Source organism: Grampus griseus, assembly GCF_964374135.1.
Source record: "Grampus griseus genome assembly, chromosome: 11".
Taxonomy (NCBI): domain Eukaryota; kingdom Metazoa; phylum Chordata; class Mammalia; order Artiodactyla; family Delphinidae; genus Grampus; species Grampus griseus.
This window is the reverse complement of record NC_139005.1, coordinates 98,757,310-98,778,022: the sequence shown is the minus strand read 5'-3', so window position 1 is coordinate 98,778,022 and position 20,713 is coordinate 98,757,310. Positions and strand designations below refer to the sequence as shown.

Below are 20,713 nucleotides of genomic sequence, written 5' to 3'. Positions count from 1 at the left end.
GAACAAAGAAACTTAGGCTTTGGGTGCTTAGTTAGTGAAGAATCTAAGGAGAGTCTGGACGTGGGGTAGTACGTTATAGAGGAAACAAGGTTTGTTTATATAGGCTTCTTGGCCCCAAATTCACCGCTGGGGATAAGGCTGTCCTTCTGACTCCAGATGCAGGGAGGGTACCTCTCACACGGAGATTTACTGCCTGCTTTCAACAGAGAGGAGGCTCAGAGCGTCCCTCTTGCACTGGCTTTTTCTTAAGTAACTTTAATTAAAAAAAAATCAATATGCCACTGAGGCTTATTTGGGGGAGGCGTGCTCTGGGCTCGAACAATACTAAATACAGTGCAGGCGCTATTAACACGCTAAGCGAGTGCCCATGGGTGTAAAGCATTCTGAAGGATGCCGGGAGTGATCACGATTTCTACAACAAAGAGTAAACCTAATTACCTCTATCTGCCCCACCTGCATGAAGTTTTGATGACATTTATTACTTCATCTTATAGTCAAGTAAAAGTAGAGCTCTAGAACTCCAATAATCTACAATAAAGCCTCTTTTTTCTTTTCTCCTACGATGACTAAGAAATGTGTGTTTATACCTGAGGTAAAGAAGCCAGTATGATTTCTTTCAGCAGGTCCTTCACAAGCTCCCTCTCTCATGGGCACCACCTTCCTACTGTGAATGGTCTTCTCTGATGTCACTCTTTGAAATCTTAACCGCTGCTTCACTCAAAACTGACATCTAGCACAGCAAAGGCTTTGAAATCAAACTATAACAGACAACACAAAATAACAGCACTGTTCTTAGGAAAACTGGCTAACTGATATGCCAACCATAGAACAATTAGTAAGTTCATGAACCACCCTAAATAATTTCCAATGTTACGTGTTAATTTGTCACATATACAGCATGCCTTTCTCCTTCATTACACTTTTAACCAAAAGAAAAATGTTTACCTGAACTACGGCCAACCAAAAGATTCCTGAAACACAAGTAACTATTAATAGCTACTAAAGAGTAATCACAGCAACATCTATCGGCATACAACAGTTCACATACGCAGTATAAAGAGAAAATAAATTGGGATTGTGATCACTGTCATTTGTCCTCCCCATGGATTCCTGAAACCAGCAAGCACTGGCAATCCTCTGGGTCTGTTCACATGTATGCCCTCCCCCAGAATCCCTCTCACACCACCCCCACCCAAGCCTCTGCCTGGAAGAATCTGGGGGCTCCTTTCAGGCCTCTGAAAACTCACAGCCCTGGTGAGACTCCTCTGCTACTCAGAGTACTCAGGGGAGCCGCATCCCATCTCTATGCGCCCCTGGAGCTCGGTCCATAGAATGGAATTGCACTTACCCACATCAGATTACATTCACTGATGCGGTCTATCACCCCAGCTAGACTATAAATCCCAGAAAAATAGAGACTACCTTATTTTTTTCTGTATCTCTAGGGCCCAGACCTGCATTCACTAATTGCATTTGTTCAATTCAAGTTTAAAACAGTGATGAGACTATTCGCGTATTCAGGGCGGGATCTAACTGCTTCACAGACTTGTCAGGTAACTCATGTACTTGAGCATGTGCCCTGAGCCAGGCACCAGGCCTGATGGGAGCAGTGAAATCAGTGTACTTTGCAGCAGCAACTGGAAAAAGGCAAACACTGAGGAACTAGCTCAACTCGTCCATTCCCATTAAGAAATGCACACATCCTGGACCCAAAAATTTGAAAAAAAATGGTCATATCTTAAGATGTTGATATCTTATAATTGGTATTTAAGAAACATCTAATTTCTCCTTCCCCACTGAATGATAAGCTTACCCATTGAATGGGTAAGCTTAAAGGGGGAGGGAGAGGTGAGGGGTTGTAACTCAATTAACTACATTTTAAATTTCTTGAAAGCAGAGACTATTTCTTTTTTTCTTTTTTTTTTTTTTTTGCAGTACGCGGGCCTCTCACTGTTGTGGCCTCTCCCGTTGCGGAGCACAGGCTCCGGATGCACAGGCTCAGCGGCCATGGCTCACGGGCCCAGCCGCTCCGCAGCATGTGGGATCTTCCCGGACCGGGGCATGAACCCATGTCCGCTGCATCGGCAGGCAGACTCTCAACCACTGTGCCACCAGGGAAGCCCAGCAGAGACTATTTCTTAGAGTCTGTACCCCTCTATAAAGGGTGAATGGAAAAAAAAAAAAAAACCTTTTCCTCTAGAGCCATATAATAAATATCTACAGATTTTATTCACCATATTTTTATACAATATAATAAATTAACAACTTTCATCAGATGAGGACAAAAAAAGCTTTTCATTAACAGTAACTACTATGAAAACATTTAACTCTCTTCTGTACCTCTTTACCTTCTCCACAGCCTTGAAAGAAAGCTATTTGGCATTACAGATCCAAAGGAGTCCTAATGTACTGTCTGCAAATTCCATGTTCACTGTCAAGACAACACAGCTAAGTATGTGTAATGATTAACGACAGTGAAATAACCAGTAAAGATCAGTCAATCGTTTGTATATTACAAATGTTGTTAATAATAAAAATTGCTGTCATTTCTGCTTTAACCAAACTAACACAAAATATTCACAAAGACTTTAAGAAGCTTAGCTACTTCATTCACAGAAGGCCGAAAGTACTTAGAAGGACAATTAAAATTCAACCATTAGACATTCCTTTTACATAGGAATGAATGTATACTCTGAAGACAACTTATAAATGAAATGTTACATCACAGAACAAAAACAGCCTTTGAATTATACAAAAGGTAGAACTGCACTTCCTTCAAGTTTGAACAGATCTGTAGGTTTAATCCTGACAAGTCCTGTTTGAATAAAATTAAAGAAAACTACTGGTGATTACAGCACAGGTTAGATAGGCCTAACATACCATCCGTACTCACATCTTACAGTCAGTTCATGAGGCGGGACCTCCTTCTGAAAAGGAGACTAAACTGTTCGTCATTTAACACTACGACTAAGACTTACATCCTGGTTGAAAGATTCATTCTAATACCCAACATTTAATTAAAAATTGGCACATGTGGTTTAGACTAGTTTAACCACTGTCACTGAGAAAAACTATTAGAATACACACAAGTTCAGAGATTAAAATTACAATCATTGGTTGTTATTTAAAACCATAAACCCCTTAATGATTTGACTGCTCTAGATGAACAAAGACAGAAAATAAAAACATTTCTGTCTCCTACCAGAAAGAGCCTGGGCAAAAGTTTGAAATTCATCTCTGCAGACCTCAAAACTCTCCTTTATATACTCTCTTCCCCTCTTCTGTCACATCCAGGACACTCAAGCTGAGACAACTCCCTGAGACAGGGTTGCAGGGCTGGCAAACTTTTTCTGCAAAGAGCCAGAAAGTAAATATTTTAGGCTTTGAGGACCTGACAACCTCTGTCACAACTTCTCTGTTGCTGCAGGGCAAAAGCAGCCATAGACAACATCCAAAAGAATGAACACAGCTGTGTTCTAGTAAACTCTTTGTATGGACACTGAAATTTAAAGTTCATATAATTTTCATGTGTCATGAAATTTTGTTCATTTGTTTTCCCCTACCCTTTAAAATGTAAAAATCATTCTTAACTCAAAGGCCATTTAAAAACAAAGCAAAACAAACAAAAAAAAACAGGTGGTAGGTCAGATTTGGCCCACAGATCATAGTTTGGCGATACCAGCTTTAAAGGGTTCCAAATATATCAGTCCTCTCCCCCACCTCGAAAAGCCACATGCTTCCCTCTTTCCCAATGTCCTCACCACAGTCAAAATTCATCTGTCATCAGAACAAAGAGAATCTCAAATGCATTATACCAAGCAAAGGAAGCGAAGCGAAGGTGAATGCACAGAAGTGGACAGTGTCCAGAAGAGAACTGTGCACACAGAGAAACCTGACAGATGACAGCGCTGGGCGCTAAAGATCCCAGGGGAAGGCCGGACTGTTCCAGTAGAGGTGCTGGAACAACTATCAATCATATGAGAAAAAACCAAACTGGAGCCTTATGTATAATCCTACTAAAAGTAACTCCAGATGGATTTAGGAATATATGTTAGGCAAAACTATGAAACTCTGGAAGAAAATATATGGAGAATGTCTTTATAGTCTTAGGTAGAGAAGGATTTTTGTATGTAAGACCTTATTTAAAAAGTGGTATTTGAACATAGAACTGAAGAAGGTGAGGAAGCAAACTATGCCCTTCCTGTGAGAAGAGCTTGGATGGCAGGCAAAGGCGTCACAGAACGGCAGGGGGCTTGGTGGAAGCATCCAGTGACTCAGGGATAAGACACAGGCTCTGTAGGCCACTAAAAGAACTTCCGCTCCTGATGTGAACCCAGGGAGGGTTCTGAGCAGAGGAGTGACATCACCTGACTTTCACTTTGAAAGGATCCCTCTGGCTATTCTGTAAAGAACTGATCATAGCAGGAGAAAGAAACGACAACAGGAGATCAGTCAGGACACTATTCTTGGAAAAGAGTGGCAGAGGCAGACATAATAAGCACGGATCAGATTCTGAATATATTCTGAAGATGGAGCCAATAAGACTTGAGGGTAAATTATTATGAGGGGTAGCTGAGAAGGGAGAGTCAAGGATGGCTCCAAGCTTTGGCCTGAGCAATAAATGGACAGATGTACCTGCTGTGTACTGAGTTGGAGGAGACTGCTGTAAAGATATATGGAGGAGGGGGGAATTGGGAGTTCAGATGGAGATTTGCTGAATTTGAGGTACTTACTAGAAATACAAGCGGAAATGTGGAGTAGGCAGATGAACATACAAGTCTGCAGGTCAGGAGGAAAGTCCAGCTAAAGAAAACGGTTAGAGTTACCATCAAATGTAAAGTAGTAAAACCCCAAGGCTGAATGCAATTGCCGGGAGAGTACAGGCAGGTGGGGACAAGAGGTCTGAGGACTGAGCTCTGGACCTCAGAGAGAAAAGCCAACAAGAGAGGAGAATCCGAAGGGGGTGGTGTTCTAGAAGCCAAACGAAGAAGGTGTTTCAAGGAGAAAGAAGTGATGAACTACATCAACTGCAGCTGATAAGGATTTATCCAGTAAGATTTAAGATTTTAAGATTTATCTTAAATCCAGTAAGATAAGGATTTAAGGTGAAGACCAATGGACTTGGCAATGTGGAATGGGTTCAAGAGAAAAGAGAAATTGTGGTAGGTGAATATAAAAAACTCTTTAGAGAAGCTTTATTATAAATGGCAGCAGAGAAAAATCAGGGAAATGGGGGAGAGATTTTTCTCAGGATGGGAAAAATTACAGCAGATCTATAAAATGATGAGAACAATCTAACAAAAAAGGTAAAACTGATGATTTAAGAAATGGGGGGGGAGAGAATTGTTGGAGCAAGGTATGCAAAAGGGAGCGGAATTTAGTGCAGACCTTTGAAGCAAGACAGTTCACCGACAGTCACAGAGGGAAGGCAAATCATGGGGACAGATACAAGTAGGGGGTAGGGAGGGCAGTGGGAGTTCCTGGAAATTACCTTCTGGTTGCCCCTATTTTTTCAGAAAAATAGGAAACTGAGAAGGAGGATGAGGGAGAGGCAACCGAGCTGTAGGGAGAGCAAAAGGCATAAACCAGTTGGCTAGGAAAGCAGGAGGATGAAATGGACTAGGGAAATAGAAGGACTGCCTGCCAGGTAGAACTAAATGCCTTCCCAAGGTCAGTAATCATCCATTTACAGAAAGACCAATCAGTATGGTTGTAAGTCTTCCTCCATCCTCGTTCAGTTGTTTGGGTGCAGACACAAAGGAAACAGCAAGTTGGATTTAACTAGAGCTGAAGTTTTACCAGGAAAGTATGACAAGGTTAGAAGAGGCAAGGGAACTGAGAATGTATACAAGGAAATGCTTTATTACTGATCCTTAGATCTAAACTGGATTTAAGAAGGGAAATGTGAACATAAGGAACAAAAGGGACAGCGAGTAGGAAGGAGTAGGACCAACAGACTGTGGGTCCTGGTGGGGTTGAAGACTTGTTGGAATAGGGGACCCGGAGAGACAGGATACAACAGGCAGCCAGAGTGGGACTCTTGCAATTAAGACTGTGGAGGGAACGCAACCATGGTTAATCATAAGGCCTGGCTAGCACATGGCAATGTGTGGTTAGATGGGAGGAAGGAGGTGTCCAAGTTCACTGAAGGAGAGAAAGTCAAGAAATAAAAGGCCAGGGTAATGAAAGGATAATCTATGTAAAAACTAAAATAACCAAGATTTAAGACAGGAGAAGTAATGCAGAGTTAACAGTGAACCACAGCTAAATTCTTTAAGGAACGACGTAGAGGGACCAACAGATCTTTTAATAGCAGAAGAGATTATCCATGAGGTATACTCTGATGGCATGAGATGAAAAGTTGGAGGGGTTTTGGAGAAAGAAGTTCTGAAAGCAGCAATGACAATCACCTTCACACCTACACACCTTCAAGCCAAGCAGCACACTGGATATAGGAGAAAACAGCCGACTTTGAGGACATTCTGGGAAAGGTCTGTCCTTAGAAGTGAGCCGTATTTCACCTAGATCAAGAAGATGAAAGGAGTGTTCAGAGAGGTTGAGGACATAGGGAATTTTGCGCACGGGAAGGGTTTTAAAAGCTGAGGAGTCAGAAAAGGATCCATACAAAGGGTTAAGGGAGTCAGAGAGTAACAGAAAACCTAGGCGTTTCCCATATTAATTAGAAAATCAGCTTGTGAATGTCTAGAAAAAACCCCGTTGAGATTTTGTTTTGAATGGCACTGAAACCACAGGTCAACGAGAACTGATGTCTCTACGTTATTGCAGTTTCCTATCATGTAATGGTATAACCATTTATGTTTTCTTTAATGTCTTTTGATCAAGTTTTATAACATTCTCAATGAGGATGATAGCCACTAACACTTAAACTGTGCTTATTCCATGCCCGGCACTTAACTAAGCACTATATATAAAATCTCCACGGCTACCGTGAGCATATCCCTAGCTTACAAATCGTCCTCTTACCTCTAATGTGACTTCTCTGGGCTTGTGGCCGTCAGAGAGGCTGACTCAGCCTAGAGTGAGCCCCAGAGTTCCTTAGTCTTTGAATGAGTGTCCTTGCCCACGGTCCAGTGACCACACCCTCGGGTCCAGGGACCACTACAAAAGACTGGAAGAATGAAAGAGCTGAGAAACTCTCCTCTGGGGCATGGTTGGTCACAATTCTAACCTTATTTATTTTGATTTGCTGGCTCAAACTTCTTCCTGTCTACTTTGTCCATTTAAGATAATTGGATGTGCGGGGTGGCTCACACTGACCACATCGGTATTTTGAAGCTGAGTCAGAACACCTTACCAAGTAGTTCTGTGTGGTATTCTAGCTCATGGCACAGGTAAAAATAAAGGAAACTGTCACCACACTCTACGAAGTTCTTTTTATAGTGTAACGTAATTGGTGTTCTCTCTCAACACAGCTGATCTGAATCATGGTTGAGTCAAGACAGCATATGGCGTCCTTTGCTAAGCTGACAAGTGGTGTGGGTTTCTTTTTTCGGGGGGGAGTTGTTTCGTTTCTTTTTCTTTTTTTTTTTAATAATGACCTTCCTCTCCAACTCCTTATTTTTATTTAATTATTTATTTTTGGCTGTGTTGGGTCTTCGTTGCTGCAGGGGGCTTCTCATTGTGGTGGCTTCTCTTGTTGGGAGCACGGGCTCTAGGCACATGGGCTTCAGTCGTTGCGGCACACGGGCTCAGTAGTTGTGGCTTGCGGGCTCTAGAGCACAGGCTCAGTAGTGGTGGCGCACGGGCTTAGGTGCTCCGCAGCACATGGGATCCTCCCAGACCAGGGCTCAAACCTGTGTCCCCTGCATTGGCAGGTGGATTCTTAACTGCTGCACCACCAGGGAAGCCTGTTTTGTTTCATTTTTTGTTTTTGGTGCAGCCAAAGACTCTTGTTGGTCAGAGGCTCAGTAGTGTTTGGGGGAAGCTATGTGAATGTGTGTACATGCAGATGATAGGTTAATTTTGAGTTCTGCACTATGCTGACCTCTGAAGTGCTCAATATTCCCTTTCCTTATGAAAGTTAAACATACTGATGCGAGCAATGAGGAACACCAAAACATTTTCTACCTCTTGAAATCATCATCATCTATCATTATTTGATAATTTTTTATACCTCTTACTAGAGTCTTTCCTCTGTGCTCTCACTTTATATCTAATGACCCCAGAAAATTAAATAATCTAAGGAAATAATAAAAATACAACCAAGGGCTCCTCATGTGCTAGTAGGTACTGAAAATACAGAGGTAAGTAAGAATAATCCTACTCTCAGATTGTTCTCATTCTAGTGGGACTGGTAGGTGATTAAGTGATCATAATACTCTAGTAAAGTTCTTTGAAAGAGGTAAGGGGAACATAGGACAGAAGCACATAGGTCAAAAAGGCTTTCAGGAGGGGTTGAAATGGTCATTAAAACCTGAGGGAAAATTAGGAGTGTGTGTATGAGGAAAGGAATGAAGTTACAAGTTTAATATTACAGCATTTGAGGTATTCCCCCTTTAGTGGTTTGAAGTGAGCTAGAAATACACTGTACCAACTAGAGTTGCATCACTAAACACAGAGCATGGTACACAGCATATGTGAGGTAATTAAATAAGTAAATAACTAACACGGTAAATCAAGTTAATAACTTTCAAGCAATCAGAGCAGTCATTATTGACTGGCTGTCAGTGCTAAGAAGTGACTTTCTTCATTACAGCCATTGGCTCTTCACTGTTTATTCAGTTCAACATATATTAAGCACTCACAATGGACCGGGCACTATGCTAGAAGATACCATAAAGAAGACAGACCCTGCCCACAGCAAAGTCGCAACCAAGTCAGGGGAAACACATATAAACGTCTATTGCATTATGAAATGAAAGTGCAGTGAGAAAGGAGTTCACACTTTAAACATCTCCCCTCCATTCCAGACACAGTAATCATATGTTTATTTCTAAAAATTATAAATATAGAGCCCAACTTTAAAACAAGGTGGATATCTCCACACAGCAGAAACTGACTGGAAACACTTGGCTATAATCAGGTCTAAAGCCAGAGTGGGACATGTCCAGAGCGGCCTAAGGTCGTCTGCAATTCAACTCGGGCAGGATGAAGAGAACCAAAAGCCGCCTACACCTCGTGGTGATCAGAGTCACTACGTAAAAGTCAGTGTTAGGACAGGACTCCCCTGCATCTGAAGAGAGAGAAAAAGAGCTGGACTCAGTGCAGCCCTATGTATGGGTTACCTGCAAAGCTGTGCGCCTCCAACGTCAGGACAAAGCCAAGACGGCTTCAGAGACGGAACCCGGTCCAAGATGCTGGCTAGCTTAGTGACCAGATACACGACATCCCAATATCACTATGACACAAATCACCAATAGCAGGAAAACCTGATCTTAGGCTGGGGTCACTGGGGAAACAGTTGGAAGAAAACGCAACATCATTATACAAGGAGGAGTGAGCCCAGAAAGGGAGAAAATGTAACAAATTTCTCAAGGTGAGCCAGCAAACTAAAAGTTCAAAGAGAAAATCTAACCCTAAGAAAAACTGGCCCCTTTCTTCAGCACTCCCAATGACAAACCTGCAGAATTTGTGCTTCCCAACCCCGCAACTCTAGACCGTGCTGGGCTAAGCTCTGGGGCCAAGACAAAGAACGTCTCCATCAGAGAGCACAGAAGGGGATCTAGTGTATCTTAAACTAGATCCACAGAATGATCACTTTGAGATTCTAAAGCCGGTGAACCAGCAGGCAAAGAAGAGTGACTACACTGGCAGGAGAAACCCACCCTGATTATCAAGAAGAGTTGCTACTACAAGCTGGGCACCAGGAGGAGTAATCTGGAACTCAGGGGTTCAATGGCTGTCTCTTGGTACTTCCATGTCCAGGGATAGCCACAAACAGGCAGCTGCAGCAAGCACAGACTGACAGGAGACAGGCAACCAAGGGCTCAGCCCCCTCGGCATCACAGCCCAGCTACATACAGTGCTGGGGGAAAGTCAGGGAAGTCTAGACTGGAAGCAGGAGCAGGGAGATGATTATCCAATTATGGCCTCAGGACAGTCTTCAGCACTGGGGACTGAACTTACTGCACTAACACTCCTGTCCAGGTCTTTCCTTTTAGATTCCAAACAGCTATAGCCTCCAAGAGCCCGTGACCGAGTGAACAGTATCAGGCAAGAGGAGGTCTCAGAAGAATAGCATGCCGTAACAAATCTTCATGGTGTCCCTCACCGCACAGCCTTGGTCCATCCAGATAACAACCCCAGGGGCAATTCTCAACCGGTGGGCAACAGGTTAATAGATAAATCACCCAGCCCTGTGCACAGATAATTTGGAGGTGCACCCCTCAGGGATACCCAGTGGGGTTGAGCTCCAGCTGCCTACAACGTAATTACCACTCAATACGGCATCCCTACATTGGTTGTTCCCCCTTCCACACCTAGCTTCCCCCGTGCCACACTCCTGACTGCTGGGGGTCACCTATGATTAAATTACTTCACCCAAGTCCCTACCTCAAATTCTGCTTTGGGGAAAAAAAAAATCCAAAGGCTCAGGTATACAAGGAGACATGTATAAAGATGGTCTCTGCAGTACTGTTTGAATTACCAAAAATTCAGGACAAATCCAATACCCATCAGTAAGAAAAAAGGTAGGTAAATTATGATGTAAGCTTAGGAAGGGACACTCTACAGCAGTTGAAGTTAATGATCTAGCTCTCTGTGTATAAAAACTGGTAGCACTCGAAAACAGAGCAAAAATTAAAGATGCAAACTGCAGAGTGTACAGCATAAAACATACAGTATAACACGTACAAGGGAGGGAGGAATGAGACTGGAAAGTGAAACAAGAGCCCTGCCCAGCACTCTCACCTCCGGACATTCACGCCCTTCTGTGTGACCCTTAGAACACGCAATAGTAAGGGTATGTCCTTTCCAAGATGATAAAGGCACCCCAGCTCCCATCTCGAGCGGGCTCTCTCGGATCGTTCGCTTTCGAACAAGCCGGCTGCCGAGGCACGAGCAGCCCTGGGGAGGGGTCCATGTGGTGAGGAACTGGAACTTTCTGCCCAGAGCCACTCGTGTGAGCGTGGAACCCCGACCTCCCACCCCAGTGAGGCCTTCGGGAGACCAAAGACCTGGCCCACGGCTTGACTGCAGCCTCGCGCAAGACCCCAAGCCAGATCCACCCAGCTAAGCAGCTCCCAGATTCCGGACCCTAATAAACTGTGTGAAACAATAAATGTCTGTGGCTTCAAGCTGCTAACTTGTGGGGTTATTTGTTCTAATACCGAGGACATTAACAATATCAGTAATGTTTTGGATTTTGAGAGAACAAAATTTTAACATTTGTTGATTTTGCAAGTGAAATACATGGGTACTTGTTATATTATGTTATATCATCCTCCATAAAGGCATTAACATTATTATATATTTGTGGGTTTTGACTTGACAAGAGTTTAAAAATAAGCAAACAAACCAACAAAAACACTAGAGTGAAAGTTAACGGAAAGCTTCAATTTCCTTTTTCCTTAGAGTACACAAGTATGGTTTTCTAAAATGTCAGCTCCTAAAGCACAGTCACTCCATGCAAAATCATCTCAATTCCTCGCTCATGTCATAACGTAAGTTACTGTCAAGTACTCACTTTTTTATTGGAAATTCTACAACTTTTTAAAATTATTTAATATCGCTAAAATACCTTTCTACCAAGGAATTAAGATTTTGTAATAAATTACTGCCTACATCTTTTGGATCTGAAAAACCAATTTTCTTCCACTGACTTGAGTTTTTAAATCTATTCCTTATTCTAAAGTTCCAGAGGCAGTTCCAAAGCCTATAAAAACAAGAACTTGATCATGGAATTGAGATGAAATTAAAAATTTTACAAGCACTATTTTAAAATATGAAAAAAATTCAAGAATTACCACACTTTTCATTTCTTTTCACTCCTGATTCTGACTAGAGCCTGCAATAATAACAGTGGTGTTTGCTGGCATCAACTACGTGCCAGGCACCATTCCAGACTCGACATCCAGCACCCCCTAATACCCACATCAACCCTACAAGGTAGGCATTATTATAATACCCGTTCCACCAGGGTAGAACTGAGGCTCAGAGAAGTTAAAAATATTTGCAGTTCATGCAGCTACCATGTTGCAGTACTTAGATTTGAAACTAGACCTACGCCTTACAAAAGCCTTTTTCCCCTGAAACCCACTGAGTCCAAAAAGATATCAATATTTCATACTGACACATTTCAACAGGGAGAGGAAGAAGCTCCCCGAACTCAAATTGTTTAAAGAACAAAACAATTTCAGTCACTCTGCAAAACAGCCCCTGCATTATTCACAGGTCACAAAGAGCCGAGGCAAATCCCACTCCTACCCCAGAGGAAGGAGATCTCAGGTTCCACAGCAGTAGGATGACATCACACTATGGCTACCCCTGCAATGCAAGATTCCAAAAGCACCCTCACACTGCGATCCTCAGTGGGCAATGAGCTGAAATTTCCAGCCACGTTACTTCCCTCATCCTTCCAGGATTACTTCCATTTCTTTCTACATTTGGTTTCAAGCATTTCATGCATTCACACATCAGTCACTTCAGCTCATCTCAGGCTCCGGAAACAGAGAGCACTGTGTGGCATAGATGAAAATGTAAAACAAAGCCCGACTCACTCTAACTGTATGAAGAACATTAGATAAATCTTTCGTTTCTTAGAGCAAATTTTACAATTCACAAACATTGTTTTACCACAAAGTCTGAGATTCAGCTCGAATAAGTTCTTCTGGGGGTGGCAAGGAGAAGGACAATAATTTTACACACAGAAAACTGAGATATAACTTACATACAGTGAATTACACAGATCATTAGTGTTTAACAAGTTGTGTCAAATCCAGGCAACGAATACCCATCTAGATAGAGCACATTTCCTTTACTCCAGAAAATTCCCTCATGCTCCTTCCCAGTCAACCCCCAACCTCCTCTGACAACCATTGTTCATGTCTGTATTGCCAATTAGCGATACAGACAAGATTAGCTTTGCCAATTGTAGAACTTCATAGAATCATACAGTATGTACTGTTTGTCTAGCTTCTTGCATTCAGTATGTTTTGAGATTCGTCCATGTTGTTGTGTACACTGGTGGTTCATTCATTTCAATTACCGGGCAGTTTTAGCCATTCTCCCATTGACGGACATTCGAGTTGGTTCCATCCAGTATTTGGCTATTACCAATAAAGCTGCTATAAACATTCTTTTACAAGCCTTTTGTGAACGTATGTTCTAGAGTAAATACCTAGGGTCATAGGCAAGTGTACGTTTAACTTTATAAAAAACTGCCAAAATGTTTCCCAAAGCGGTTGCACCATTTACACTCCCACCAGCAATGTACGAGAGTTCCAGCTGCTCCTCCACAACCTTGCCAAAATTTGGTGCACAAGAGTTCCAGTTGCTCCACAACCTTGCCAAAATTTGGTGCACGAGAGTTCCAGTTGCTCCACAACCTTGCCAAAATTTGGTGCACGAGAGTTCCAGTTGCTCCACAACCTTGCCAAAATTTGGTGCTGTCAGTCATTCTAATCCTAGCAATTCTAATGAGTACGCAGAGGTATCTCATGATTTTACTTGTTTATAACAGCTTTATTGAGATATAATTAACAAAGCATACAATTCACTCATTTGAACTATATAATTCGATGGATTTTGGTATATTACATTATTAACTTTTTTAATTGTGGTAAAACAAATACGTAACATGAAATTTGCCATTTTGACCATCTTTAAGTGTAGAATTCAGCGGCTTTAATTATATTCATAATGTTGTACAACCATCACCACTAATTCCAAAACTTTTCTAAGACCCCAAACAAACTCTGTAACCTTTAAACAATAACTCCCCCCCACCAACGCCTGGTAATCTCTAATCTCCTTTCTGTCTCTATGAATTTGCCAATTCTAAGTACTTCATAGAGGTGGAATCTTACAATATTTGTCCTTTTATGCCTGGCTTCTTTCACTTAGCATGTTTTCAAGGTTCACCCACATTATAGCATGTATCAGGACTTTATTCCTTTTTACGGGCTAAATAATATTCCACTGTAGGTACATACCACATTTTGTTTATCCATTCATCTGCTGATGGACACTTAGGTTGTTTCCATCTCTTGGCTATTGTGAATAATACCTCAATGAACACTGGCATACAAGTATCTGTTTGAGTCCCTGCTTTCAACTCTCTTGAGTACGTACATACCTAAGAGTGGAACTGCTGGGTCATACTCTGTGTTTAGCTTTTTGAGGTGCCACCAAACTGTTTTCCACAGTAGCTGAATCATTTCACATTCCCACCAGCAATATACAAGGGTTCCAAATTCTCCACATCCTCACCAACACTTACTTTCCATTTTTTGGCAACAGCCATCCTAAAAAGCGTAGAGTGGTGTCTCACTGTTTTAATATGCATTTTCTTGATGATTAATGACATTGAGCACTTTATCACGTGTTTGCTGGCCATTTATATAATCTTCCTTTGTAAAGCACAGATTTTTATGACCAATTTTTAATTGGATTGTCTTTTTATTATTGAGTTGCAGGAGCACTTTTATATATTCCAAAGCAAGTTCTTTGTCAGATATATGTATTGCAAATATTTTCAGTCTATGGCTTGCCTTTTTCATTTTCTTAATGGTGTCTTTTGATGAGCAGAAGTTTTTTTAATTTTCATAAAGTCTAGCTTGACAATCAGTTTTTTATTGCAAGGTTAATGTTATCTGTGTCCTAGATGAGAAATGTCTGCCTACACACAATATCACAAAGATATTCTCCCATCTTCTAAACATTTTATAGTTTTAGCTTTTATGTTTAGGTCTGCAATCCACGTTGAAATATTTTTTGTGAATGGTCCAAGGTATGGGTCAAAGTTCACTTTATTCCAATTAGATATCAAGTTGTTCTACCACCACCATTTGTTGAAATAATTTTTAGATTGACTTTGGTTTAGAGTTTGCAAATATTTTGGAAATGGGCTTAACAAGCCTTACACAACATTCAGCATTCAATAAAAGATAGGACCAAATGACTAAACACAAGAAGACAGAAAATGACAATAGATAGTTATCAGGCACATTCTCTAAAAAAAAACTATAATTAATATGCTTAAGAAGGTAAATGACAAAATGAATTTCAACAGAGTAAAATCCGTTTAAAAAAACAAAAGAAATTCTGCAATAACTCAAAACTACAATACCTGAAACTAAGAACACAATAGATGATAGCAGATTAGACACAGCAGAAAAGAGGAACAGAGAACTAGAAGGCAAATTAGCAGAAAAATTTCAAATAACCAAAGCTCAGAGAGAATGGGAAATACATAAAGGAGGCTTTGAGAGATATAAAATACAGTGAAAGGTTTAACATATGTGTAATTACAGTCCTTGAAGGAAAGGAAAGAACAGGAGAGGAGCAGTATTTGAAGAAACACTGGCTGACAATTTCCTAAACTGTTCAAAGACACCCAATTCAAGAAGCATTATCCAAACAGGATAATTACAAAAAAGTCAACCATCTCTGTCCTCATAGGCCTTCATTCTGGAAGGAGACAGAGAACAAATAAGAAACTACTATTAATAATTACATAGTAAATATGTTAGAATCTAATACGTTCTTTCTTTAAAAAAGGGAAAATAGTTTATAAGGTAAAGGGGTCCCAAAGTATGGAGGGAAGTATCTGCACTATTATATAGGATATACAAGGCCATGAAGGAAGTAATCAGAAAAATAATTTTGACTAAACATAGGTTAACAAGAAAAAAGTAGCCACACTGAGAGAAGCTTAAAAAAATTATTATCTACAAGAACATGGAAGAAAAAAGACTATGCACGCACCATGAGTAATCACTTACACAAATAGCGGCAATTTGTTAAGCACTTACAATTATCAGACTGTATGCTAGATGCTAGGGATACAGGGAGTGTGATACACTTTATTCAAGAAGCTTATCGGATGGAAGAGCAATGAGGTATCAGTTTAAGCATGAGAAGAATTTACAGAAAGCAGTATCCAAATGTTACACTGTTTCATGAATACTCAAGAACCAGAACATAATCTTCCCTACAGAAAAAAACAGAGTAGCATTACTCAACAGAGCTTACTGTGGTGATGAACAATTCTGTATCTGCACGGTCCAATAAGGTTAACCACCAGCCACCCGTGACTGCCTACCGAGTACTTCAAATGTGGCTGGTACAGGAATGGAATTACTAATTTTACTTATTGCTAATTAATCTAAATAGCCACATGTCACGAGTGGCTGCACAGACAGTGGAGGTATAGAGTATGACAACCAATCTCACTTGGTTCTACACTTTAATAGAGGGGTCTGCATATGCCATAAAGATAAATGATGAAGAAATACATCATAAGGGTGACTAAAGGGCTGGAAAATAAAACCTCCAGGAGAAGGCTGAAAACAGAATTCTTAATGTATTTACATCTTACTCTGTTCCAGAAAGAATCTAGCATGACTTGTAAAGACTCGGAGCACAGCCAAGAAAAATCACTTGTTAAATGTTAAAAATGCAGATGCGTACATTAAAAAGGTATAAAACAAATTTAAAACAACTAATAAAAAGAACCACCTTCCACAAGGAAGAAATAACTGAATAGCCTCTTGGTACTGATATTTTATGACCATAAGCAATTTTTTTTTACAGATTTTAGTGGTTAAGACACTATTCAAGGAGTGGGTTATAGAACATGGATTTAATCCAGAGGACGAAAATTTTAGCTTGGTATACTGATGATCTATATACCAATATATATAACAAATTACCCCCAAACTGAGCAGTTTAAAACAAACCCATTTATGGTCTCACACAGGTCAGAGTCTCTCGTGAGCTTGCACACATGGCTGTGGGCTTGACCGGGACTGAGAGGATCCACTTCCCGGATGGTCATCACATGGCTGCTGGCAAGAGGCCTCAGTTCCTCACCACACAGATCTCTCTACTTGGACGCTTGAGTGTCCTCACAACATGGCAGCTGGCTTTGTCAGAGTGAGTGATCCAAGAGAGAAAGCAAAGGGGAAGCTGCACGGACTTCTGTGTCTCAGAAGTCACACACTGTCGTCTCCCCCAGGTCTATCATTTACAAATAAGTCACTAAGTTCAGCCCACACTCAAGGGAGGAGGAATTCTTTTGTTCCATCAATTACTTTCTTACTTTACTCAGTATGTTTTTGCTTTGGCCCGTGTTTTTCTATTTGCTACTCTGAGGCCTCATTTTGCTTCACTTTACATCCCATCCAACTCCTAACACCTTGGTCCATCCTCCTTCTGGGTCCATTGACATTGGATGGATCCTCTCAGAGCAGCTGGACTCTGGAAACCCCCTGAGTTTCTGTGAGGGTGATTTGCCCAAAGACACACAAAGAAGTAGTGGCAGAATCAGGACCAGAAGCCGGATCTCACAAACTCTCATCAAGGGCTCTCTGCCCCACCACACAACTATATGCCTCCCTATCCCAAGACCTGCACATCAGTTCACCTTTCCTGGTCTTCAAACTCCGCCTGGAATTAGGACAAACTTCCTGCCAGCCCCAGGAAAAACTCAAATCAAATATGGGACACATCTTCACTTCCTCATTCTTCCCCAACAATCCAATTGGTCCCTGAGTCTTATCTATTCAATCTTGTAAATATTTTTCAATATTTATCCTACCCACCCCATAGATAACATCCTAAATTCAGGCACTTTTCTCTTTCACTTGGGCTTCTGCATCTTCTTAAAAGTCCCCTGCCTCTACCCTCACCCTAATGTATCCCCAACAGTGGCAGTCAGAGATCTTTCTAATATACAGATCTTGCCATGCCATGCCCTTGAAAGAACCTTCAATGGTTCCCCTCTCAAGGGACAGAGTCAAGAAAGGTCTTGTAAACTGGCTCGGGGTCTCGGATTTTATCCTCCAGGTTATAGTGTCCTGATGTTTGACCATCTCCTCTGTACCATACACCTTACCTATGTTATCTCATTTAGACCACTCAGAAACCGTGCAAAATCAGCACACAGTCCCTTTGCACATACTGTTCTTTCTAATTAGCCCTCTCATCTGTAAGCCACGAAGCCAAAGTAATCTAAAACCTTTCCTGGCCCACCAATCTACCCACGAGGTCCGCAGTTCCCCCTGTGCCACTACCTCTTCTTGTCTAGACCCCCCATTACAATCTGTTTACACAGCAATTACTCCAACATGCTTGAAAAAAGGGGGGTATCACATTCATCTCTGCACCTTCAGCCTCTAGAAAAGAACCTGTTTCAGAGTAGGTGCTTAATAAACGTAGATAACTGATTACTGACTAAAAGGAGGGTCCTCATGGTATAGATATGCTCAAGCAGTAACTCATTCAACACATCTCCCAGAGTGTCATATCAATTAACATATCTCCCCCAAATCCCAAGGAGCAGTGCCCTGGGCTCTTAGCACTCTTCCAATTGCTCAACACTTCTTATTGTGATTTAAGGCAGGAGAACTGCTCAGATCAAAAGGACCTCTAGGACTTCTATGCTCCCTCTACTCTTTGCTATCTGCTGGTTCCCCAGAACAGGACTTTCCAGGAGAAGACTTTTTATTTTTCAACTTCATCACCTAGCACAAAACCTGGCACATGGGGGTCCATCCATAATGTGTTAAAGGATAGTATCAGCTAGCAGTTACTTAGTACTATGTGTCAGGTATGTGCTAAGGATTTAATATGCATTATCTCATTTAATCCTGACAAACCATGTCCCCAGAAAGGTACTGTCCAACATTATTCCTATTAAACAGACGTGGAAACTGAGGCCCAGAAAAGACTAGAACAAAATCAAACAGGCACTGACTGAGGGCATCACATACTTTATATTTTCACATGCTTTATTTCATTTATTCCTCTGTACAATTCAGAAATGAAGTCATGTATTATACTCCCATTTTTACGCAAGAAATCTTAAGGCTTGGAAAAACTGCACAATAACGCACGCACAGCTTGTAGGGTCAGGAACCAATCCAGGTCTGTCAGACTCCTGGGCACCTTTGACAATGGCCATCTGGCCCTTCAATGGCAGAGTAAGGATTGAAGCGGCCTCTCCACAAAGCGCGGCCACCACTGGGGATGCAAAGCCTTAGCTGACAGGCCGAATGGAGTGACGCCACCTCCCACCTTACACATCTGTAACGTGTCTCTCCCCCACCAGCACGTATGCTGACTCCGGCGTCCTGTGGGTCTGTTCCCATTACAGGCGCGCCATCAACGCGACTCAACTAACCAAACAGGCAGCAAGCGGCCACAGCCTCACTTGGCTCGGTCCCCCTTCCTGCACCCCGACTTCACACCTGTACTGACGGGCGGGGAGCTGGTGTCAGCCCCCCGGGGCACCTCGGGGACCGGGCGCGGGAGGACGCGGGCCTGGCATCGGCGGCCCGGGGCCCCTCGGGCGCATCGCGGAGGCCGCCACCCCGGGGACGTCCCGGGAGGAGGGGGCGGCCCGCTCCCCAGAGGCCGCGCCCCCGCCCCGCTCCCGCAGCCCCACCGGGCCGCCCCCGACGCTCGCGCCGCCCGGGCCGTTACCGATTCCGCTGCTCTTTGAAGAGCGCCGTCAGCGCACGGAGAGCCTCCAGGTCCTGGATGGGCGCGGGCACCATGACGCCGGACAGCCTGCCGGGCGGCGGCCTGGGCGCCGCCATCTTGCCGCTCGCAGCTCGGGCCGAGCTGGCGACGACGAGGAGCAGCAGGAGGAGGAGCAGGAGGGAAGGCAGAAGGGGGAGGAGCGCGCCCACAGCCTCCTGACGCCGCCGCCGCCGCCGCCGACTCTGCGCCGCTATAGCCCGTGGCCGGGCTGGGAGAGCGCGAGAGCACGCGCCCCGGCTCGCCTCGGGCTGCAGGACGCAACGGCTCGGTTAGGGGAGGGGGCGCGGGCGGAAGTCCCGCCTTTGGGAGGGGGCGCCGGCCGGAAGTTCGGCCTGTGGGGAGGGGGCGCGGGCGGAAGTTGTGTTTGAGGGGGCGGGGAAGTCAGGAGGGTGGAGGATCACAGAGAAGTCTGCATGGGGCACTGGGACAGGGGCACCCTGAGGGGGGAGGTGCGGGCAGAGGGGGTCTCCCCGGGAGGGGTATGAGGAAGGGTGGGGAGTCCTGCAGAGGCTCCCCCGGCGGAAAAGGCTGAAGACCTGGATCCTGCGGTTGGGTGGGTTGACCAGTGCCCACACCGACCCACCCGGAACTGGAGCAGTCTGTCTCCAGCTTGCAAGTCTCAGACCCTGGAAGCTCACTTCCCAATTCGTACTGATCATTTACTGACGATAACAGTTCATTTACCAGGCCTGCTTGGGATGAGAATACGTCGTTCTACCTCATCGAGGGCTTTATATACAATTAGATGTCAAGGAGCTAAATTCTACATAGGTAGGGTAAGAATTGTGTTTTTCTAAGGGAAATGAGTATATTTTATAGGAATCAGACAAGGCTTCTGTGGGGTGTTGGTAACTCGTATGTTTTCTTTCCACCACGCTTTATCATATCATGTATATGTCCTTTCAACAGGCATTGTTGCCAAGTCCCATGCTAGGTGCTGGACAAACGGTGGTCCCTCGGTATCTGTGTGGGATTGGTCCGGGATCTCCCATGGACACCAAAATCCGTGGATGCTCAAGTCCCGTAGTTGGCCCTCTGTATCCACGGA

General features: G+C 43.1%; 1 protein-coding gene across 1 annotated transcript in view; it reads right to left on the bottom strand.

Annotated features, from left to right (window-relative positions):
* ATXN10 (ataxin 10) overlaps nucleotides 1-19,926 on the bottom strand; it is a 153,585-nt gene extending 133,659 nt beyond the window's left edge. The window contains exon 1 of the mRNA XM_082666280.1: nucleotides 19,606-19,926. Within this exon, the coding sequence (XP_082522406.1) occupies nucleotides 19,606-19,721 (116 nt within the window). The 5' untranslated portion in view covers nucleotides 19,722-19,926. The remainder of the gene's footprint in view (nucleotides 1-19,605) is intronic.
* Between the last annotated feature and the right edge of the window lie 787 nt (nucleotides 19,927-20,713).